The sequence below is a fragment of the Ailuropoda melanoleuca genome, chromosome 7 (assembly GCF_002007445.2).
Source record: "Ailuropoda melanoleuca isolate Jingjing chromosome 7, ASM200744v2, whole genome shotgun sequence".
In the NCBI taxonomy this organism is placed as follows: domain Eukaryota; kingdom Metazoa; phylum Chordata; class Mammalia; order Carnivora; family Ursidae; genus Ailuropoda; species Ailuropoda melanoleuca.
The window spans coordinates 15954223-15979304 of NC_048224.1; the positions used below are offsets into that span (position 1 = coordinate 15954223).

Here is a 25082-nt window from a genome sequence, read left to right on the forward strand (position 1 = left end):
ATAGGACTAAAGTTCAGACTCTTGGTCAAACTCTTCTCACTACCTTTAGGTATTCTTTGCCCATTTCAAATATTTAGCTTTTATAGTTTGAGTTATAAGCCATATAAGGGAATTTAATATACACCATCACTCAAATTTAACAATAACATGAGAAAGTTAGTGTTTCTACACTTAACTTCATACATTTTCAGTGTTTGAGAACAACTCCTGCAGGAAACATTGACCCTTGTATCCCAAGAACATGGTCCTCATTTACGTTTTGGCTTATTCTAAATATTTAGTTGAATCTTACAAAATACTAAGGACATTTTCCACTACCCAATATTCAAAAATGTAGTATTCAAAGGTCAAATTATCCATCTTTTCATTTTTATCTTTACGATAAGAGGAACACTCATACACCACTTTTTCCTTTTCTTGTCAAGGAAGAGAACTTCAGATCTTGCTACATTCAAATTATATCAGTGCAAGTATTTATACATTGACAATGTGAATATTACTATTTACTCTGTCAAATATATTATAAGCAAAACCATACAGACTTAAAGGAAAAGACATTTTAAGAGGTTTATCCCTTCTCCCAAACAGAAGATGCTTCTTGTATCTCATTGTTAAAATGCTAAATCATATAAACTCAGAAAACTAAAAACTAAAGGTCAACATGACACTTTCCGTCCCAGACATATACACACTTCTAAAACATTTTTCAAAGATGTTATTGTACAGTACAGGGTATATAAAAGTCTAGTTATAATATAACCTGCCCATAAAAATATTTTATGCTTTATAAGGAAAACAAAGCTCTTAAGACTAAGTTTCATGCTGCTGATGTAGTCCATAAGAGAATAAATATCTAGATGGGTAAAACGGCAGCACTGAATGATCTATAAGCAGTAAACTTAATATTTTTCTCACACCTTGAAACACAATCCTTTAAAGGTGAGTAACCTATATAAAACTGCATACCTGTTATTTTGTCTCTTACAAGCTTACAGGACTCTATCTCACCGATGCTCCCAAAAAGACTCTTTAGTTCTTCCTGTGTCATGTTCTGAGGAAGATAGTTGACTATTAAGTTGGTCTTGCTGTCCTCTGTATTCCCAGAGTCAACTGGTGACGAGCAGTTGTTGTTTATGGTGGTTGGACCATTGGCTGTGTTATTGCAAGTTGGCCCATTAGACAGTTGTGTTTCCATGGCAGCAATTACCTGCTAAAAACAGAGAAAACAAGAAATGTCAGAATTCATATTTCACAAACTATTAGAGATTCCAAACAGGAATGTAAATACTTGTCACTAAATACAAGTCGTTCTGCTGAAATTACAATAAAGCTTCAACAAAAAGTGCAACACCTACGCTAATTTATACTTCATATGTTAAGCTAGTCAATTTAAGTTCACAATTATACTTTCACATACATATTCCATACATGCATAAAAAAGCACACTGTAAATGTTAAACATTCTCTAGGACCGCATTTTGGGTCTATTCACATACCCTTACTCACCTGCAGTGTCCAAAGACTTGAGGAAATTTAGTACCAAAGGGCATGGAATTAAACCCTGACTAAAATCATACTACAAAACAGAAGTGCTTAACATGCTACCAAAAAAACAGACAAAAAAATGGTCTTCTGAACTCCGAAGAGACTTTCAGTTAGCCTAAGAGTTTCAATATTCTAAACGGACAGAGATCCATTAACTTAAAATCAAGGAGCAAGAGTACTTTAAAAAATATAAATTTGTCAACATGTACTGTTTTGGTTACATATTGAAAATGTTTTTGATTGACAATATCTTATACCTCTTCTGTTGGTAAGAAATAAGAAAAATATCAGATGTCAAATGTTAGGGCATGAAAAGGATTTGTAGGATAACTTGGAAAAGAAGCTATGAGTACTTAGTGTACCTTGTAGAATCTAACAAGCCATTCTTGTCAACCTTGGCAGCCAAAGATCACCAACAAAGCAACTGGTCTACAGCATCGAACTAGAATCCCCGAACAATTCAATATGGCATTTTTGCCTTGATTCTACCTTTAAATGGGGGGGGGGGAGAGAACCAACCCCAAAACAAAAACCTATCCAGTTCACCAAAACCACAACATAAATATTTCAACTTTTGCAAACAGACCAGCCCAAGGAACTTTCATTTGAGCACATAAGCCTGTTGAAATGCAAGTAGTAAAGTACCTATAAACTCCATATACAGGATAAATAGCAGATTTGGGGAAGATGGCCTCAAACTGTTCAGGCTACTCTAAAAATCTACTTATTAAGCAAATTTGGATCTAGTTTCCCAAAAATCAATGGTATGCCCTTTGAGCAAAAGAGTCACAAACCACAGCCCCAGATTTTCTAAAACCATCTTCCGATAGCTATCTACTTTGGACAGCCAAGATTGTGGGGGAATCCAAAAATCAAAGCATCACTGAAAGAATTATCCTTTATATTTCATTCAATACAGCTCTCATCTGCACAAAGAACTACTTCTCAAAACTGACAATTCTGAATTGATGGAATGCTAGTTTTAGGGAATTTCTCTAACATATAAAAGGCAAAGAATTTAAGGCAAAATTTTTAAAAAGCAAAGTCGAGGGAAAGAGTGTTACAAGAGAAAAAAGTCTTTTAAAAAGCATATTGCCTAATAAAAGGGCACAACAGTGGATAAGCATACAGGAAGAAATCTCTACTGCCAAGAGATGTTTATAAAAGAAGGCAGCATAGGATAGATTGAGACTGGTCAACTGACCAGATTAAGACTGGTCAGACTGGACAAGAATCTGTGCTATCATGATAAAAAAATAGACAAAATCCAGACTACCTATCAAATATCAAACAACCTATAACCCTCCATGACTGCATTTCCTTTTCAAAGAAATGGGTTTTTGTTTTTGTTTTTTCTACAAGCGCATGTTACCTCTCTTGGGTAAGTGTTCTTAGAGAATACTTAAAAGAGGAAGGGAAAATAAAGAAATCTTTAGAAATCTGCAAAAAAAAAAATTGAAACAATTCAAGATATGCATTTTATTACAATTAACAAATTTATCTGAAACTGAGAAAGGAGTTTTCAAATTTCCTAATAAAGCATAACTGTTCCAAGTCTGTAGAATATTAGCTGTGGGTCACCTTCCACAGCAAAACTCATGGGATTAACCTTTGCCCAGCATTTATGAAAACAATGAGTTGCAAGATGACAGTGGCCAAGGCCAATTAAAACAAATTGCTATTCAAAAGTTAGGGTATGTGTAGAAACTATATGAACCCCAAATATGAGATTTGAATTTAACTCATTGGGATGGCATCTGAAATATAAAGTGTTCATTGACTGAAATTAGCAGGATTTAGCAAGGACAACAAACACTCCTCACTTAATTGCACATTTATTTCCATGTTCAGGTGGCAAGAATGAGCTCCTAAGCCAACATTCAAGTGAACAGCTGCAGTAGGCTGTGTGCGCTGAAAATTACAGCATCTCTCAGCTATAGGACCATCTGCTCAGAATAAAATGATACTAATGTGCTATATTTTACAAATAATGCATATTCCATTGATAGGCTCAACACAACTGTTCACAGAATGCAAACTCTTTCAACAGTTACTGGGCAAATAATTTTCAGCCAGATTTACAATTTCAACAATTTTTTTTTTTTTTGAGCATCAGGAATTGTAAATAACTTCAAAATTTAGTAACCAAAAAAATACATAGTAAACAGAATGTAAAGAATTACGGTAACTTAGTATTCAGACCATACCAAAACTTTTTTTTTTTTTTTTAAAAAGCTTGTCACTCTTTTCTTTGAGTCTGCACTAAATCCTAATTTAGATTATAAAAAGTTACATACAAAAGCATGGTTCTGATGCTACATATACCACTATGGTTAAAATTGCAATGTGCTTTAAGTCCTAATGATGGCCATACCGCAATAGGTTAAATGTAAGAATAACTAGTATGCCAAATGAAAGTTCAAGTGTTTGGTATGGCCTCAGCACTCCTGCAACATGCTAAAAAAAAGTAGCCTACAGAATTTAAGAAAAATCCCACAGACCCCAGTCCAAGGCTCTGCTGCCCACGAACCACTTCTAAGCAGAGAAGCCACATCACACAGTCTGACTGCCATGTTAGTTTGGAGTTGCCGTCTGCAATATGGACACAAAAAGTACCGTATGTTAGATGAGCAAGATAATGCAACAAATCAGTTTGAACAAAATTTACAGTGATTGTATTGATATTCCCAGCACGTCCATGCAGTGTGGCTTAATTGAATTTGAGGCAATTCCAATCTAATCTTTCCAAATTCATTTTAACATGTAGTTTTCTTGCACAAATTAAGCATTTTTAATTAAGAGCCTGATTTTCAAACAGTATTAACTAGTTACCTTGACACCTATCCTGAAGAACTACCTTAAACCACATCTCAAAAAAATTTTTAAATAACAAAATGAAGCAAAACACTGCATGCTGTCCTGTCTCTTAAGGATGTGGGAGAAGGAAGGAAATGTGAATGAAATTTATAGTGAGAAAAGGCAGTCATGCAATTCATAAGTGAATACTTTGCATAAAAGCATTCTTTCCCCAAAATATCAGAAAGGCATTAAGGAAAACTATATTTGCCCACACTGTTACATTATACTATAAATGATCCTTAATCCTGGGACTTAAAATTAAAAGTGAATCGAAACCCTGTGAGGTTATTCTGCCACTGTGAGGTTATCCGTCCAACTGATCTCTAACAGTTTCACTGAGAATTGCTCACATATACTAAGAGGCAGTAAACCAGCATCTTTCGATTGAAATAATTGGACCAATAAATAGGATTGTTTGGAGTAATGCTTATATAGGATGTCAGCTTTGTCCCTGAACGAAATCAAGTGAACCTTTTTTTTAATATGTAAATTGTAAACGCAGCACGATTTGAAATTAGTGCTGCTATGAGGCCTCCAATATAGTTAATGAGCCATTTACCACTTATTACAACTTGCCCAAATACTAAACAGAGCCACAATATTGGCACAAAAGCCAAAGTTTACATTTTAGCCATATATGCAGATCCTTTAAATGGTCAACACAATATTCAGAAAAACTCAGTCTCTGAAAATAGACAAGGAGTAACAAAGGAGGGCCAAAAACATCCTTTACTTGGGTTTTTATAATTATAAAAATTTCATCCTTAGAGTTAAACCTGGTTTTAAGTGATATACTCTTGATGCGAGTGATGACATTAATTAACATGTAACAATGGATTCCATTTTCTGGCATCTACAAAAAGGGTTTAACATACTTTTTACAGGATGCCATGAAAATGTTTTACACTTCTTCCCTTCTCCCACTGTTATCAGATAATTCAGTCTGATTCTAAGTTTTTTATTTAAAAAAAAAACAAAAAACAAAAAACCTACTTATAGTTGAACTAAACCTGTGAAAATATAAAGTGCTTTTACATCCATGAAATATTTTGACAAGAACCTAATTGTGGTTAGACCACATGGGTAGAATAGGTAGGACCACACCCAAGAGGTTAAACCAAGCTTAAATGTATGTCCTGAATACCCTCTGGAATTGGTATCTGAACATTTTTCACTACATAAAACCACAGATTCACATTTAATGGCCTCAGTCCCTTCTATTCCATAGGAGGCGACGCTAATAAGCTAATCTATTGACACCCCTCTTTCTGAAAGCCCCAGGGATGTGAACAATCACTTTATTGCACCAACTAGCTAGGAAGGCTGTGTATGGAAAATGATTCTACTGCACTTTTACATTTCAAGCACCCCAGACAGTTTCTCTGCTTGAGGCAGACACATACCTTTATGGAAAGTTATAAATAAGTTGCTCACATGGCCCTTACCTTTATGCTGGCCAACAATTCAGTTACTAAAAATGTAAAGCTACTTCCCCTTCACTTAAGGACAGACGATTCTGCTCTACTCAATCTACCACAGACAACCCGCCTGCACTATTTATAGATTCTTCTGGCTCTGAAACTCTTTGGAAGGGGGGAAGGGAAGGCCACATTCCAGCAACACAGAACCATTCATTTTAAAGCTTAAAAAATAATGTTTCAATATATGTTCATATCTTAATTTAGACATCAATTGTGCCAATTAAGACTGCTTTTTCTTTTGTTATTCTCCATGTAGTAATTTATGAAAGGCACTTCGGCATAGCTCAATCTAGAATATTCTAAACTTTCCCTGGGCTCCAAGAGATAATGATGAGGTGTTAGTTTGGTGGAATCATGATTTTACGGAAGCAGGGGGTGGCTTCTGTGTCTTCTTCGCATTCACTCAGTTAACTTACAAAACTCCACAAGAACTTTTTAAGTTGATTTTTTTCCTTTTTCACTTAAATGGGCGTCTGTACTTTAACTTCTAAATTTTCTTAACAGTGGTGCATTTTAGGAAACCAGCATTATTGCTTGATTTTTCCTATCTGGAACCAACAACCTTCTGGTCACATTAGAGATAACCAAAGTCCCTCTTTTCCAAAATTACTAATACAGAGTTCTGAAAACTAAGGTTCATCAGTTCCTTCCTATTTTCAAACTCTTACAGACAGCCACCAAACAAGATAGACTGCTAATCGAAAACATCCTAAATATATTCTGAGAATTCTCATTAAATACAATTTCTGTAAGGGAAAAAAAGGTTTCCAAGACCTAGATCCCACCTGATTTGGGGAAGAGACCTTTGCAGGTTAAAGTCACAGCAGGACCACTGAGAGACCACCGCACATCCCCTAGTGAGGTCTGTCATCTGCGTGGACTTCATTGTTGTGCTTACCGTCCCAATCTGGGCCTTCACGTTTTACCATCTGAACCGCTGAACTATAGACTTCCCAAAGGCCCCTCATCATCCTTATGCACACTAACACTACAACTCCCTAATGGATTTTCCTAAACCTGCAATAGCTCCCTGCTGTCTATCAAATTAAGTACAAACTACTTGGTATAAACAGTATAAGCATCTGAGACCCTCTTTTTATAATAAACTTCTTTTATCAGCCAACATATTTAAGCACCTAAAAATCTGTACCACTCCTTGGCCCTCCAACAGTTGCAGTACATGCAAAGCCATACATTCTCCGGCTTTGTTCATGCAATTCCATGTGTCTGGAAGGCCCCCAGCCATACCCTCCACACATCTACATCCCTGGTTGTACCAGACTAAGCATTTGAAAACATACCTAAGGATAAAAAGTTTCTTTTTTAAAAAGTTGCGCATGAAAGGGCAGTGACCTCCCTAAATGCATCCAAACTTAGTAGCTTTTTTCTATCCCACCTCAAGTATTTCAAACCAGAGATAATTATGAAAGCATATTTTCAATTTTTGGCGCACTCCATTAGCCACCCTTACCCACTAAAAATCCAAATTCTTGTTAAACAGCATAACAAAGAGAAACTATCTTGAGTGATCACTTGTGTACTTTCAAGTATTTCAAGAGTCTATCATGCCAAATTGCCAACTACAAAAAAGCTGGATGCCAAGACAAAAACATGGTATAAATGTGCTCCAACCTCTGGCCAGCAAGGTTACAGAGATGTTGCATCTGGAATCTGGGTCTAACTTGAGGAAGATGGCAGAAGCAGAGGTGGATGTGGAAAAAAAAAAAAAAATTAAACAGATTTTATAACACAAAAGTGTTTAAAAATGCATCATAACTAAGCTATGGATTTCAAACAGTTTAAATGTGATACAGACTAGAATGTTTAAGCAAATATAAAAGGTAACATCTCTAAAAAGAACGTTGGCCAGGGTTAAGGGCGAGCATTGTTCTCACACTTTGAAAGGTCCAGCTTGGATAAAGTGATGTTGGTCTGGACACTTCCTTGCAAGCTAGTGGGCTCTCAATACCTTGAGTAGCAGAGCACCAGGACAGAATCAGGATAGTGCCAAGTGTTTCCTGTGACCACAGACCTCTCTAAAAACCAAGCTACAAAGTGAACAGAAGGCATTTGTCTCTAAAGTTTAAGAGGAGAAACTACCAAAATAAAAGACAGAAACTTTGTCCCAAAAGCATTTTCCTTTGGGGAATGCAAGGCTGGGAGCTAAAGCACTGGAAATAATCAGCGGAGTAATGAGAACTTACAGATGAGAGCTGGGTAAGCAGCTGATGGGGCTATCTACCTAGCAGACACCATTCCCACATAATAATTTTTTTATCTTCCCACTAAAATGCATTTTCAGGATGTATTTCAGCTTTACTGAATTAAGCAACAGAAGAACTCAACCAAGTACTAAAATCATGGGGCTGATGGTGTCAACTACAGGAATGAGCCACCAGTTTGTTTTCTTTAAACCTCTTCACTTTCCTTTGTCCTTCCTAAAATAATAAAGGTTTGTGGTTTAAATGTCATGTGATTTCCTCAGTCCAAGAATCCCTGTCAATTCCCACCCGACCCCCACAACCATTTTAGCTGCCTTGCAGGCTCTATGGATTCCTCAGCCTTGTCAAGCTTAGATTTTTGGCCTTGGGGCTAACAAGGGTCCAAGAGCTGCCAGAGACAATACAACGAACAGCTGCAGGAGTCACAGGGAGAATGTTCTTTGGCAATGAACACCAACATTTCTCTGTCTCTTGGCCCTTTATGGCTCCTACAAACTACGGAGTCTTTCCAACGCCACTCTTTCTGAGGTTTTGTAGTTCTAAGAGCTGGCGGGATTAAAACCTTTGAGCTTAGAGAGTAAAGCTAATGAATTTAGGAGTCCCAAGTCCTTCCCTTCATTCTGTGTCCGTTTCAGGCATCCATGCTGGGCAAGAGAAAAGCAAAGCTCTGGTGAGAAAGATTTGCTTAAGCTTCACACATTGTTCATTCATTCATGCGATCATGCATCCATCAAACATTTGTACGCAACTCCCATAACCTGAGGACTGTCTTAGGTACTTGAGATACAGTATTGAAGATGAATCCTGGAGTGTACATTTTCAACAGGTGTGTGCAGCAGACCACAAATGAACATATATAAGAAAACAGTATAACAGCTATAAAGAAGTGAGCTTTGGAATAAAAGAAAATGTAGAGCCGAGCAGGGGTTGAAAATGTAAAGAGGGGTAGTTTCCAATATTAAACAGTATGCATCCTTAAGAAGGTGAGCAAGGTTTGGAGGAGATATAAACTAGCCACTGGGGAGGAGGGGGTGTAATAGCTCACCTGGATGGCCACATCCTAATCTCTGAAATCTGTGAATATGTTGTAACATGACAAGGGGAATTTAAATTGCAGAGAGAATTAAGGCTGCTAATCAAATCACTCCAAGATGGGAAGACTATTCTACATTACCCAGGCAGGGGCAGTGAAAGAAGAAGAGTTGTTTTAATTTTAAGAGGAAGGTTAGACAGTCAGTGTCAGAGTAACACAGTGTGAGAGACTCAACTGGCTTTGAAGATAGGGGACAGCCACCAACCAAAGAATGTGTGAAGCCTCAAAAAGCTGGAAAGACAAGGAAGACAGATTCTTCCCTACAGACTCCAAAGGAATGCAGTCCTGCCAACACCTTGATCAAAGTCCAGTGAGACCCCACTTCAGGGGGTTCTGACCTTCAAACCTGGAAAATAATAAAATCACATTGTCTTAAGTGCCAAGATTATGGTTATTTGTTAGAGATGTAATAGTAAACAAATACATCCCCATGGGGATATCCAGAAGAGGCACATTCCAGGCAGAGACCATCCAGAATGAAACCAGAAGAAGTGAGAGGGAGAGGAGTCAAAGAGGTAATAAGGCCAGACCATATAGGATCTTGGAGGTAGGGAAAAGTTAGGTTTCTTTGACTCTCTTAGGGTCCCTGGCTGGGTCTGAAAATTAGACTAGCAAAGACGGATTAACAGGAGAAAAATATACAAATCTTATCAAACTTTTACATGTATGCGGGAGCCTTCACAAGAAAATGAAGACCGAAAATAGTGACTAGAACAGGAAGCTTTTACACCTTTTAGATAGAGAATAAATTTGTGAAGAACTGACAAGAGAAGGGGGTTGGGGCTAGAGGTATTAGGTGATGAAGTGACTGGGAAGAGAAGGGTTAGTTTAACAAGGTTGTGCACTAATTTCTCAGCCCCAAATTCCCTGTGTCTGACGATAAGAATGTCTTCCTTCTTCCCTGTATTGTGTGGATACCTTTCACATATAGAGTTTTAGAATCTGTTTCAGGGGAAAAGGGGGGTGGTGGGCAGGGTGACCTTTCTGCTTCTGTTTTCTCAAACTCCTTCAACTCAAGATATTCAATATGCCAAGGTGTTGTATCTTAAGGTAGTGTGTCTTGAACCCCATCAGAGGCCACCATAAGATTTTCAGCAAAACAACAGCATGTGACTGTTGTAAAAATAAACACATATGATTGTATGGGAGGACTCTGCAATTTTGGAAACAGGAAGACCTATCAAAAAACAAATGCCTTAAAAAAAAAAAGAAAGAAACAACTGCAGTAACCCTGATATAGAAAGACGGACTCCATCCAGGGAGACACCAGAGAAGAGGATATACCCAGAAGAAAATACATTACTAATGTGTTACTTTGATTACATCATTAAACTGTTTAAATCCATGATCAAGAAATCGGTTTTGATTCTAACTGCTCACAGGTTCACCAACCGCCAATGCCATTTATTAAGATCTGGTTACTAAGAATATAAGATGATTAAGCAAAGGAATGGCTTTCTATAGAAAGTTGTCTTAAGGGGTTAACAGGAGGAAATTCAACACATGAAAACTGAGTTTATGAATATTAAATCAAGAGTTATTCATTTTATGCATGGATTCATGAGAGAGGAATTCAGTGATTCATTTAATATGTTAAAAAAGAAAGTTTAAAAATGGGAGTAACTTGTGCTATGACCCACATCAGCAAACCAAGACTTAATTCCTAACTTAATGGCAGTTCCACCTATCCCAGGAATACAACCTTAAAACTAGTAAATGTGGAATTGTCTGGTCAGCATTAGTGAGGTAATCCACCTAATAGACCCCTTCTGTCCCCCAAAGAAAGATAAGCTAATCCCCTTTTCCCTTGTCCCTGCCCACTTCTGCTTATAAAAGACTCCCACCTTGGGGCGCCTGGGTGGCACAGCGGTTAAGCGTCTGCCTTCGGCTCAGGGCGTGATCCCGGCGTTATGGGATTGAGCCCCACGTCAGGCTCCTCCACTGTGAGCCTGCTTCTTCCTCTCCCACTCCCCCTGCTTGTGTTCCCTCTCTCGCTGTCTGTCTCTGTCAAATGGATAAATAAAATCTTTAAAAAAAAAAAAAAAAGAATCCCACCTTATTCACTCTTTAGAGTTCCTTTCTGTTTGTTAGATAGGATGTTGCACAGTTCTGGAATTGCTGGATAAAGCCAGTAAGATCTTTGAAGTTTATTCAGTTGAATTTTGTTTTTGTTTGATTTGGTGGCAGTGACAAGATCCAAAGTGAACTTCTGATGACATCCAGGGACAATAAAAACACAGGAGTAGTACTTGCAGAACCCTTGAGTTCTAGGTCTTTCTCACCATTCCCAATGGCCATGGATAAGTTCCTCTTACTTTTGAACACCACCCTCTGCCTGAAGGTCAAGCTTGTGTTAGCAAATGGTTCCACCAGGAACCCAAGCCCTTTGCCCTTGGGTCAGTCCACAATTTCCCTTTTTGGAAACCCAGTCCAGTACACACTCCTCATTCTTAAGTCTGCTGGTTCAGTCTGTTCCCCAATTCCGGGTTGGGAATCCCTGGTGGTGTACACAGGGCCTTCTCTTGGCCAGTAACAGCTCTTGGTTACTGCCAATGTGTTAAAGTGCCCATTTGTCTTGTTTGTGTAGATAAAGGCTATTGTTAATGGGAATCTGGGTGTGGGGGGAAGGCCACAAAAATTGATGGGTACAGATAAAGCACTTAAAAGCTGTCAGACCACTCAAAGACTTCTGTGTTAGGATAAGCTAGCTGATTAAGTAACAGGTTGAATTAATACTACGGTCACATGCCAACCTTAAGAAAATTTCCATGCAATGATGTACACTGTAAAACATCACAAAATTCCCAACTCAGACACACATCCCTTCCAGCTATCAGTTTGGCTCCAAGAGATCCACAGTCTTCGCTTAAAAAAAAAAAAAAAAAGTTTTAATAAAATTTTAAAAATTAATAACTAAATAATAAAGAGGAGCCTTAAATTCTAAAAAGTTACGCAAGTCACAATCCAGCATACCTGCTTATTTTAAGATCTAAGAACTATGATGCCAGAAGCTGTAAATATCTACATAAATAACAAAATCTTACTAAAAATAACCCAGAATTAGAGAAGCTCATTGTGTTATGTCCTGAGAACTTAGCTTGGTAATCATCAGGTTAAGGGCCCCAAAATACTACAGGACAGAAATATGGGTTGCACCCCATTCGAGGCAGATATGGCTGGACAGAAATGTGAGTTGCACTCCACTTGTGGTTAAAGGTCCTACCAAACTGCTGCCAGGCTCATCAGGGAAATTACAGTGGCCATTATGAGAAATGTTCCAATTAGTAAAATCACTTAAGAGGTACACTAAGTAAGGGCTCCCAGATTAAGCAAACATAATGGGATACCTATTTTAACTGATATGCAGAAGCCTCCAAAAGGTTTCAAGGTTCCAAAATAGCTTCATTGAAAGATTCGTTGTAAAAAGCTAATGATAAATTAAAGATGTAAGAGATGTCTAAAACAAAAGACTATACGATGAATGCCAACTCCTACTGCTCTCTTCTATCCTTCTTTATTCAAGCACTCATTCTAGTAATCCTGTCTACATGGTCTTTCTACTCTAAAAAGGTTACAAGACCATGAAAAAAAAAAAAAAGAAAGAAAAAAATTCTGCCAAGTTAATAGACAACTTCAGGAAGATAATTCCTATCAGAACAACAACAACAAAAGAGGAAAAGTCAATTAAAACTTAGACAAAATGAAAAATTCTTTTAAATGCCTTCTCTACAATATTAGTAAAAAGCTTTCAACATTTGAGCAATAACTCAATTTATCTTATCTAAAAGAAAAGCAACTTAGATCCAACTTCTTTCATAACTAGTGAGTTTTGTATTATTATATCTAATAGCAGTAATTTTAAAATAGAAGCCATGTGGTCTCTGTTTGCATCTATGTGTTTATGCGTGTCTACATGTTGATACGTGTCTACACGTACGTTATACATGTGTGGTATTTTCTACCTTCAGACGGTATTGCCAAAAATTAATCTGTAAAAGAATTCTATGTAAGTGACTTTAAGAAAACAAAGTGCTGATATGAATTATAGTGTTCCTAAAATTCTCAGAAACCTAACAGAAACTAACCTGAATGCTTTTCCAGTTCATGTGGAGCTGGGAAAATATTCAGTATTAAAGCTAATTTCTTTATTTTTTAAAGATTTTATTTATTTATTTGACAGAGAGAGCGACAGCCAACGAGAGGGAACACAGGCAGGGGGAATGAAAGAAGAAGAAGCAGGCTCCCAGCAGAGGAGCCTGATGTGGGGCTCGATCCCAGGACTCTGGGATCACGCCCTGAGCTGAAGGCATATACTTAAGGACTGAGCCATCCAGGCTCCCCTAAAGCTAATTTAAATTTGTAGATTTAATTAAAATAAACATATCTTTAGATTTATCAACACTGAATATAATGCAGATATACAACTTTTATTCTACCTGGATTTATTAGTCAAATAAGTTCATGTTTTCTGTTACAAAACTTGTCAGCAAGAAAAATAACTTGGTATGATGAAATTTTCATAAGTAATCTAAACATAATTACTGAGAACAAGTAAATTAAAGAGATGTATGCAAGATAAAGGGTTTTTAGGTAAATTTTTTAATAGTCTCCCCAAATCTTCTTGATAACCTGAAATCTTACAGTTTTGCTAAGTTAAATTAAACGATGAATAGTCATTAAATTTCAAAATCATTTCCAAATATGATAAAACACAAGAATATTAACTGCTAAAAATAGGCTTATCCACTTTTGGCTTCCTTTACAGAGGAACCAGAGATATTTTGGGTCTATTAGTAAACACGTTTCGTGCCATGCTGAGAAATTTACTATGAGAAGCATATGTTTCCAAAAATTATAAAAAGTATGTATAAATTTGCAAAGCCACAGAATGCTAATGCTAAAAGACAATTAACAGTTGTGTACTTTCTTTTCACTAGAAATTAAGGTTTTTAAGCATTAAGAATTCTAACATACAAAATTAAAATGACTAGAAATAATAAGAGAAACAACTATGTATTCAAGGAAAGTAGAATATAGGTTTTGTATGTTTGTTCTGACTAGAAAAGACATGAGGTTTGAAGATTCGTTTCTGTTAAGGGAAAATGAAATATATTTTCCCAAAGTAAAATTGGTTATTTCTTAATGGAAAAGGGGAAAATAATGGACAAATTAAATAGAAAGTAGGGAAGAGAGGAAGAGAACCTTACCTTGTTTGGATCAGTTGGTTAAAAGTAAATCAATTTATTATAAGGGTTATAAAAGTGAGCTTTAAAATCAGTAGTGTACTTATGTCAAATTAGCCCTCAATTTTCCTTCATCTGCTAAAAGGGTGAAGTTTTCTTGGGACTACTAGTCTGCTCCTGATAAGCAATTGTGATAGGTTTTTCTTTATCTTTTAAGCATTCTCCCTGGAAAACCAAGATTTTGTGTCTTGTCAAAATAATTCTCTTGTTTCATGTCATTTTTATCAGGTCTTTATTTTTGAAATCTCAGTCTTCCATATTAAAAGAGCTGTTTTATGTGGTGGGGGGGGGGGCGGTTGTTTTCTTTTCTTTTTTTTTTTTTTTTAACATTTAACTTTCTGAATTTGTATTCAAAATCTTTAATCATCACTATGGTTAAATGGATAAGTAAGTATTGTTTCAAAGTGACTATGATCCTACTTGACCAAGCATTTTAAAACCTTTTTGATAGGGGCGCCTGGATGGCTCAGTCGTTAAGCATCTGCCTTTGGCTAAGGGCACGGTCTTGGAGGTCTGGGATCGAGCCCCACATCAGGCTCCTCTGCTGGAAGCCTGCTTCTTCCTCTCCCACTCCCCCTGCTTGTGTTCCCTCTCTCGCAGGCTGTCTCTGTTTCTTCCAAATAAATAAATAAAATCTTTAAACATAAATAAAACCTTTTGATAGTTTTGATAAACTTCACAAAATCAAATTCTAAATGATGTCTTTTTGACCTCAAACTAACTCGGGATTTTTAGGAGGTTCCCTGAAACATCTCAAAAGATATGCCTTCTCTCCTTATAAAAAGAGAAATGTTAAATTAGACTCATGTGATAAAATTACAAGGGAAGGAAGCACTGCCAAGAATACCAAGCTTTGTTATGTTGTATTTGTATAGATATACGTTAGAAGGACTCCAGAAATTATATGAAACCACAAGAATCTGATATATCCCGGTAAAATGTTATCAGTCATAATTCCAATTATTATCTTAAGATATCATATATTACAAAAATAACCAAATTTCCTTGTCAATTCCATTATGATGAACACTCATCAGATCTTTTAAACATGAAATCATTTTTAAGCCTTTTGTCCTTTGTGGAGTTACTGTTTTACTCTGATGCTTTTGCAAAAGGGTTCCTGTAAAAGTGCTTCATCTTTAAGGAGATTCATGGAAAGCACTTTGACAAGTACAAGTTTCTGTTAACAGTAAGATCATAAAACTGAACTGGGTAAAAATCACCAGAACTAATGGGAAAACTGGATTTAAGCAGAACAAGTATTAATAGAGAAGAACTACAAACTTTAGGACTTTTTGTTTGAAAACATTGCTATTCCTTATATTTTGATTTCATAGATTTAAGAAAACCTTTTTTCTTAAACTATTTATGACTTATAGCAATTTGGTAAAGCATACCATTGTAAACAAGGAGGAAACATTTACTTTTTCTCCCTACCAAATCCCTCCAAAATTCAGAAACTCTTGAGTATTCTTTTCATGGCAATATAGATATTTACATAAATTTAGTAAGAACCAGTTTTCCTTGCACCAGGACACAACGGGAAACACTAACCAAATTACCAAAGCGTTGGGTGGAATGGTACTATAGGAGGTAAAATGTGATAAGGAGTCCTTAGCTTGGCTTCCTGGTCTCCAGGTTTTTCAGAGTTCAATGTATGAGATTCCTTACAAAAAGTTCCAGCAAAGGCATCTTAAAAAGAACATATTTGGTCATCCAACCACTCTTCTTGCTGCACTTACGTCAAGCCAAGTTTAACACAAACAAATGAGTTTTATTGTGATTACCTTTGGGGGAAAAAAACTGGGGTAACTACAGAGAAAATCTGTTTACACCTTTGTTGATATTAAATTCTAATCCCATTGTCTTTGAGGTTACATACCTGTAGACTGGACAGGATCCTAAATTATTCTAGTTTCCTAAAATATTTGGCTATGACTCTCCAAACCAATGTTTCAAATTTTCTCCCACCTTTCTGATTTGGAATCACCAAGAACAGAGACTGCCCCTAAAATCTCCTTGAAAGAACTATACCAGGTCCTCCTCAATGCCCAGATAGCAGCCAAAGTTCAGGAACTAAAACCTCAGGCGCACATTTCACATCTAAAGAAGGCTTCGCCTGACATCTATGGTCCTGTACAAACACTGGGGTCCTTCAAATTGCCAAGGAAGAGAAGTAGCTGACATCAATGCAGACTGCTTCCTCCCAAGACACTGAATCAAGACTTCACACTTTAAACATGAACCCTTTCATCTTCTCTTTCTTTCTTCACCATAGCATTGGGCTGGAAAGATAACACCATCATCTATATGTCCCAGGCCACTGCTAAGAGGGATAACCTCTCAGAATACTGGATTTATCATCAAAAATGTCAATCTGCCCATGGTTCTGGATGGAGACCCCGCCCCACCACGCCAGGTCTATTTCCCAGTCTCTGGTTAACAACTCCAAACCCAGAGAAACTTGGATCCAGGCTCTGTATTAAGAAAGGGACATAAGGCAAAGCTATCAGAATAAACCCACCTATGTGGTCTGCAGAATCTAAAATTTACATGCCTCCACAACTGTCACTTTTCCTATCTCAGGCCACAGACTCAAATGGAAATTATCAGGAGGCATTCATGATTCAACTTAGCTTCCATTGGCAGATCAACACTCCCCTGGCTGGAAGTAAATGAAAATGAGGATATGGTCAGGGCCCTTTCCTTACTCTTCAAAGTACTGCAGAATCTGCTGTTAAAACAGTAAGTTCCCAACAATTAGACTCTCTGGTCAAAGACATTCTTGATACTAAGACAGCCTTTAACTATCTTTAAGCTCAGCAAGGAGATGTCTGTGCTGTGGCCAAAACCACCTAACCTTGGATTAACACTTCTTGGGAAGTTGAAACTCAGTGACTAAGATCATCATAAGAGTTCCTTGACTTAGAAAGGTGAATCCTTCAATGGGGTTTCTTTCTTTGATTTACTTGAGTTTGATTGCTTTGGGTCTTGGAGACCATGGCTCCAAAGTATACTCCAAACATGGGAATTATCCTGCTTATAATAACCACAGTAGTCTCCCTAACATGCTAAATTCTCTGAAAAGCTATAAATGCATGTCCACAGCTTCTAAGCATCAAGCAAATGATCTTCCTAAGACTGGACTGTCAAAGTAACCAAGAGAATGACTTAAAAATTGTGAACCTGAAATAATGATCTGTAACATCACAGAGACTAAGAAAAAATCATCGTGGCCTATGAATACCACACAGAGGATCAACAAAAACTTAAGAGAACTTCAGAGCAGTAGCTTGGAGTGGTGATAATGCCTTAAATTTTATCACATCTTTCAGTGAGTCTCAACTGAGACTCTGATCAAAAGGGGGGCATTGTTAAAAGAAAAAAAAAACAGGTCCAAAATGGAGTTACTTGTGCTAAGCTCCACATCAGCAAACCAAGACTTAATATCTAACCTAATTACAGTTTCAACTCCTCCTGGGTATGTAACCTTCACCTAGTAAATCTGGAATTTCCTGGTCAACACTAGTGAGGTAATCTGCCTAATCTACCCAGTCTGCCCCCCAAAGAAAGTGGGGTAATCCACTCTTTCCTTATCACTGTCCCCTTCTGCCTATAAAAGTCTCCCATTTTGTTCAGTTCTTCGGAGCTCCTTTCTATCTGCTAGACAGGATGCTGCCCAATTCATAAATCACTGAATAAAGCAAAGAAGGTCTTTAAAGTTTACTTGATTTTTTTTTTTTTTGCAAACAGTAAAGGTAAAATTTTTAAAAATCAGAGTAACGTAAAAGATCAAACTACTAAGCAGTCAGTATATCAGGAATTGATTCATAACCTTTGAGAACCTGCTTGAAGTTGTCAGAATTCAAAATAAGAAAATATCTCAATGTTCCTCCCAAAAGTTAAAAAAAAAAAAAATACATGAAGGTAATGAGAATAAATTACATTTTATGCAATCAAGTAAGTTCTTCAATCTATATTCTTCAAAAGAGCCATTTATACACCTCCAAAACAGTAAAAGTTGAGCCAGGGGTTAACTCAATCCTGGTTATAAACTGGAATACACTACCTTCTAGTGATGAATCATTCCAATCTCATTCTTTCATTCTAACCTCAGTGGGCCTAATTAATTTCCAATGCCATTATTTGGCTATAACCTAAAAAGAGATACGAGCATAATAAGAATAAAATCAACTACTCCCACAGTTTTGTAGCAGAGTTCTTGTTTAGTATAGGCAGATAAATTTGAATTGCTAAATTAAGACAGTTAACATAGTAATCAACACAGAAATTGGATTAACTTCACATTCTTCCACTAAAGTCACAGCTAAAGGGAACCCCCTCAGGGTAGTAACAAATTGTGAAAGGCTGATTGGAAATCCTCAAATTAATCCCAGTAGTTGAGGGTTTTCATTAGGTAGGTTAAAAACAGCTCCACTGTAGGAGACAGACACTGAAATACAGTCATATTCAAGCTCCAAAAGAAAAACTATACCTAGTCTTAAAGGGATTATAAAGCAAGGAAGGTTTATGGTCACAAACATTTTTATCTCACAAGTGTTATAAAGGACCACAATACCCCATCTGGCCACCAAGGTTAGCACTTTACTCTTCACTGTTATTTAACAAGGCTTTTAGGACAGAAAGCCAAAAACTGTAGTTAGTGTTTAACCCCTTGTGGCTAATACCAAAATGTCAACAAAACAAGGTGTATTTCCTTAATAATGTTGGGAGGCTACTTCAAGTACTTCTAACTTCAGAGAAACGGAAAACAAAGAGCGGCTACCTTTGGACATAGAGAATCTTATCATTTTTTGTTAGTGTGCCATGGAGACTGGAACAATGGGCTCTCACCCTGCCCACTGTAGGACTGTAGGAGTATAAACCTTGATGAATACGTGAGGCCAAGCTTCCTTCCTCTCTGAAATGTAGATCATCTCACTGGTATTCGCCTATGAAATGTATTTTTCTTTTCAGCTGATGTTTAAAGTACTGACATTCCCCAGAGACGTATACTTTTGATTTAGAAACATGACTATGAATTATTTAGTATGGAAAGTTGGAGCATCTTAAAAAACAAGATTCATACTAAGAAAGATACTTTATTTCCTTTGGTCCACCTCTTCTCCTTCCTCCCTAAAAGACAGCTTTCTCTAAAAGCTACATCCCAGCTGGAAAAAAACAAAGAAACAAACAAACCCCCCCCCCAAAAAAACCAAAACAAAACCACCTAGGTACATCTGTGGCTAGTTATCGTAATTAAACTCCTAGTTATTTGCAACATTTCATGAGAGGGTAGAAAGGGGAGGGGGGAGGGGAGGGCAAGAACTGACNGAAGGGAGGGAGGAGGGAAAAGGAAAAGAAAAAAAAGAAAATTAATACTATTAATTAACACTACAGATCAGGTAAGGCCTCTTTCTTAACCTCAGACCTTGTCTGCTTCTTATATCCATAGAGGGAGCATACACCCAATAACCTAACAAGGAAAGGAGTTCCCTGTCAGTGACTGTCATTTCAGCTTTAGATTTCCCTTTTGCAAGTTATCTTACTATCACCAAAATAAAGCACATTTTAAATAAAATGCTTAAGGATTTCTAAAAGTACATGGGGGCAAGTCCCCCCACTGCATAAATGAACAATGAGGGAGGTGTGTGAGCATATAAGTGCATATAGAACCTATTTATGTGTATACGTATATATTTCCAAGAGTTAACGAGAAGCAATATTGATCTCCTATAAGTTGAAGTATTGAAAGGGGGTGCATATGATACCACAGGCTACATTTTAAAATAGGAAAATTCTTAAGACTCAAACCACAAAGACAGCTAGCCTTTAAAATATTTCCACTCTAGTAAGGTTGGGAGGGGTTATAAGGGTCTGTTTTCTTTAAAAGGTTTAATTATATATGTATTATTTAGTCACAGAGTATGTCAAAGCACTTCACAAATTTTGAGGTGCCAAGTGACTACTAAGGGCTAGTATCATTATTGTTAGACAAAGGAAGATGCCTCTTTTAAAATGTTACCATTGAGAATTCTCTTAGGTTAAGGTTTAAGGTTTAGGCTCCCCTCCCCCCATGTCTATGGGCAACATGCTTACAGTTTTGTCGGGGGCTTCTTAACATGAAAAGAGAACACTGTGGACAGAAAGTGCAATATGCAGACTTTGCCCAACCACGACTGTCAGCTCCTGTGCAGGGCCTCAGAAGCAGATGCTGTGTTAAACTACATTTAGCACACAGCCACAAATGGTGACTAAGGAGGAGAAGAATTTTTACTTGACTTGCTGCAATTTTTAACCCCAGACCTCTAAGGACTACATTTGAATATACAGAGTGCCAATAGCCTAAATGTTTCATGCTCAAGTTACAGGCTCGTCTATTTTAATTTACCTTACTTTAAAAAGTGTACACACACACACACGCGCGTGCACGTGCCTTCCATCCTCCCCAACTCCGTCTTCTCATGCTCAGCTGCTCAGCCTCTTGGAATTTTAATATTTAAAATTAGAAACTGCTACCTCACTGTTCCCTTGGCTAAGAACTCTAAGGATGACACAAGCATCTTCCACTTTCACACAGAAGAGACTGGGCATGCAGAAGTCTCAGCCATGAATGTACTCTAGAGTCTAGACTGAAAATGTGTACACTGAGGTGGGTCACATGGTGCCAAGCTCCTACAATCCACAGGTCAAGGAAATGATCCACACACATCCACACACAACTGTACTCTTTCCTACCATCTGCCTACCATCACGATTTTCAAAATGACCTGAATCTGAACACTTTTTTTCTAAGCCTGCCCTAACTTCGATTTTAAGACAATGTTAAATTTAAAAAATAATAATAAAATTAACTAAGGCATCCTCCTAAACTCTCCACAGGATTTGGGTATCTTTTCCTACAGGAAAGAAGTTCAGATTATCTAAGTGCCTCTTGTAGAATTTAATAAATCCTACTACCAACAGAAGGTAGGAAAAAGTAGGAAAGGAAAAGAAAGTAGCCATTTATTGATTCCTTATTCCAGGCAAGGCCTCAAGCTAGATATTTTACAAACAAAATCCCACTTAATCTTCTTGTACACTATGAGCTATAGGCATTATCTTTAATTTACAAATGAAGATTTCGAAACTTCAGGAGTCCATACAGCTATTAAGTAAAGAAACTGGGATTTGAAAGCAGTGTTGACTCCTAACTGAGGTCTTCTGCTTCCAGGCTTACCCCTTCTCCAATCCATCCTCCACTCCACAGCTACAGTGGTCTACCTAAAAGGGTCAGCATCCCATAACCACTTCTCTTTTCCAGGTCTTCAGTGACTCCCCACTACCTACAAAGCAAATCTCAGCTCAGCAGTGAGACACCCAACCTAACTTGGTTCCCACCGAGCTCTCCATGGCATGCCTACGACTCCACCTCACACACAGGAGGCTCCAGCAAACCCGGGGCAGTTGCTCCCATGCCCAGGCTGCTTCCCACAGCCTCATTACCTTTCTCCTGGTAATGGAAACATCGTCAGCACACAAAAAGGAGGCACAAAGTCTCCAGGAAGCTTTCTGTAAACTGCTGAGTTGGGCCAAATACTCCTGTGTGCTTCTATTAGCCCATATACTCACCTTTACCTCCTCAGCAATAAATGTGAACAGAGATCCATAAAAAGACAGAACATCAATGTCATCAAGTGCAATTCAAGATGATGAGTTAAAAAAAAAAATCCCATGAATTTATGGGAAATTTTCATGTGGTTTTACATTCCCTGCGAAGCAGAAACTTTCCAATGCAACTCTATATACCTTGAGGAGCCAGTTAAGGTCACCGCAGACTGTTAATAAAGAGGAAGGTAGACTTGCAGCAGGCTGTCATGGTCCACAACCAACACACACATACATATCCCTTTCCAGATACAACTACTAGCTCTTATAAGCTAAAGCTTCAAGTTGAATCTGCATTTTTTTTTTTAATTCGAAGTACAAGCCTTTGTTAGAACAACCGAAGCCTCAGGGAGTAAGAGTAAACTGTGAGCACATCACAGTTTAAAATAAGCTAGCCTTACCACTATTGTGAAAAACCAAGAGCATACCACAAGATAATACCTCTCTCCCCCAGCCCAGCCAAGTTCTGGTATATAGAATAGTATCAGGGAGAGAAGTAAACACCCAGAGCCAGAAAAGCAACATCTCTGATTTACAGGGCATGACAAGCACACTGTGCTAGACGCTGGAAAAACAAAGTGCACAAATCCTACTCATATCCCACCTCTCGTGGAGCTTCTCCAAAACACACCTGCACCCAGAGGAGTCAAAGACTTGCAAGTCAGTCTTTTAAGAATCCACAGCCAGGAATAACAGTCTCTCTGAATGACCTATGCTAAACACTGTGCTAAGAAAAAGATACAAGGGCAAAGTCACTGCCATGGAAACTACCACCTCTAACTTAAACACCTGAACTTAGACACATATTTGAGCAAAAATGAAGCATTTTCCTAATGTTTAAAATGCTAGAGAGTAATAGGAGATTGTGCACAGCTATCTCAATTAAACATTAAACTGTATTTCTGCCTCATTATGAAAATTTAAAATTACAAAGAAACACAAGCTGAAGTTTTTCTGCTTTAGGATTGCTAAGAGCTTCTTCATACTCATTTCTTGCTATAACTTTTTCCCATACAAAAGAGCAAGTTCCTTTAAGAGAACTTTCTCAGCCGACTTTTACATGTAAATTACTGTTAGCAAGACTTGCAGAAAAGTACCTACCTACTATGTAACAGGCAATATGCTAGTCCAGAGCAGTCTGGACTACAACCTCTTTTCAGATCAGCCTACAAGGAAAGAAAGTTTTACTATTATTTACTACTTTAATCTCAGATGAACTTGAAAAAAAAAAGGGGGGGGTGAAGGGAATCCTCAAGCCATTCTTGAGGCCATGACCCCAAATTTTTTACTCTTTTTCTGGAAGAAAAAAAAAAGGGCAGAGATCTACACAAGTACACTCTTTCTTAGACATATTTTAGAGTACCTTAACTTGATTTTGACTGCCAGTCTCTCTGGTTGAGAATCATCATTACATGGGAAGTAGAACGGTTCAGAAATATAATTTTACTATATACCCTTAGCCCCACCCAAGCATGCTTCTTGAAACCATCTTATGTTGGGCTAAAGCCCAGGATTCACAACAAATGCTTGGGGACTGCAGTCCTTGGAACTAAGCTGAGGAATCAGGATACTATTTTTCATTTTCTATTTCAAGAAGATGGAAAGCAAGAAGCGGGAAGAGAATCATCGAGGTAGAAGCAGAAGTAGTAAATTAAGACTGCCGAAAATCTTACATCGCATTAGAACACTCATTAGAACAAATTTCACTGCCATCAGGTCAAGAAAGAACAATTACTATGCATCACTGGCCAAGACACAATGGTATTTGGCTAAAGTAACTTCTTGTCCTAAACTGAAAAAAAACCCGTATTTTGACTTGCTGAAACTAAAGACAGTTGGCTTCCTATATTAAGAACTGACCAAACTGCAGCACACAAATAAATCCTCTTATTTATCCATCAACGTTGCCTGCACATTAATCAAGACCTACTCAACATGGCTAACAGAAATAGCAGCAGCCAGGTGACCACTTTTGACGTCCTTCGTGGTATGAAGCCCATCATATACCTAAAGGCATGGTGAACAAGACCCAACGGTGCCTCCGACCAGAATGGAAGAAAAGCTGGACCGAGGAGGAGCTGAAGGGTGTAAGAATAGAGGGAGTCAAAGTCTTCCTGATTCAAGTATTATGCACTCGCATACATGCCCACAGTTAATAAAACCAAAAATAAAGTGCAAAGATAACAATGGACTTTGTTTAAATAATTCATGCACAAAGTGGAAAAGGGGTTGCAGGATCACACCTGAAAGGAAGAATAAGGAAAGGTGCCAAAAAATAGTCATGAGTAAAAATAGTCATGAGTAACTACATATGATCACGCACATGCCTCTTGAAGGAAAACCAAGAGATAGATGGGAAAAGCTGTTAGGCAATGATGCTCCTTACTATCTGCAGCCTAAAGTCACAACTGGAAACCAGAGGGCAGGTTTAGTCTGCAAACATATGTTATTTGGTTTATCTAATGTCTTTTTTTTTTAAATTAGTAATGTCTAACACTTAAAACTTTACCAATTTAGCTATTTCACAGTTTAAAAAAAAAAAGAAAAAAATCCTAGCTTCTCTTAAAGAGAGACAGAGATTGGCAACAGAGGCCACATTCCCAAAGAGCTATTAGCCAACAGGCTGCCCTTTTAAAAGGAGCATGTTCTCTGCAGTTCTCCCAACACCAGCTTTACTCCTTTGCCTGGTTTCTGCAAAGGCTGGACCTCAAGTAAAACAACATCATAGCCTGAAGGTCAAACACGCTGAAGGGTGCACAGCTTTTCTACAGCGGTAGTAGAGAGGTTCAGGAAGACCAGAGTATTGGCACCTGGGTGGGGGAACAGAAACAACGAGATCCTTAGTGCAAAATGCTTGCCAACTTCACTGTAGATATGGCACAGAGGTACAGAGTGGGGTGAATTAACTAATTTTGGCATATCATGTTTATCTAAACACAGAATCTTCCATTTCAAACCTAATTGCCTATGAAATGAGCATAACATAGAATGA

General features: G+C 37.6%; 1 protein-coding gene across 12 annotated transcripts in view; it reads right to left on the bottom strand.

The window, feature by feature from the left end:
* ELAVL2 (ELAV like RNA binding protein 2) overlaps nucleotides 1–25082 on the bottom strand; it is a 140211-nt gene that overhangs the window by 66736 nt on the left and 48393 nt on the right. For 5 of the 12 annotated variants that reach the window (XM_019797143.2, XM_034663986.1, XM_034663982.1 and 2 more), the window contains exons 2-3: nucleotides 4047–4137; nucleotides 967–1210 (exon numbers count right to left, since the gene is read on the bottom strand). In XM_019797143.2, coding sequence (XP_019652702.1) covers nucleotides 967–1210; nucleotides 4047–4118 — 316 coding nt within the window. In that variant the 5' untranslated portion in view covers nucleotides 4119–4137. Of the gene's footprint in view, nucleotides 1–966; nucleotides 1211–4046; nucleotides 4138–23191; nucleotides 23211–25082 lie in introns of those variants that run through there. The other 7 variants (XM_034663985.1, XM_034663984.1, XM_034663990.1 and 4 more) reach the window with 4 other exon arrangements.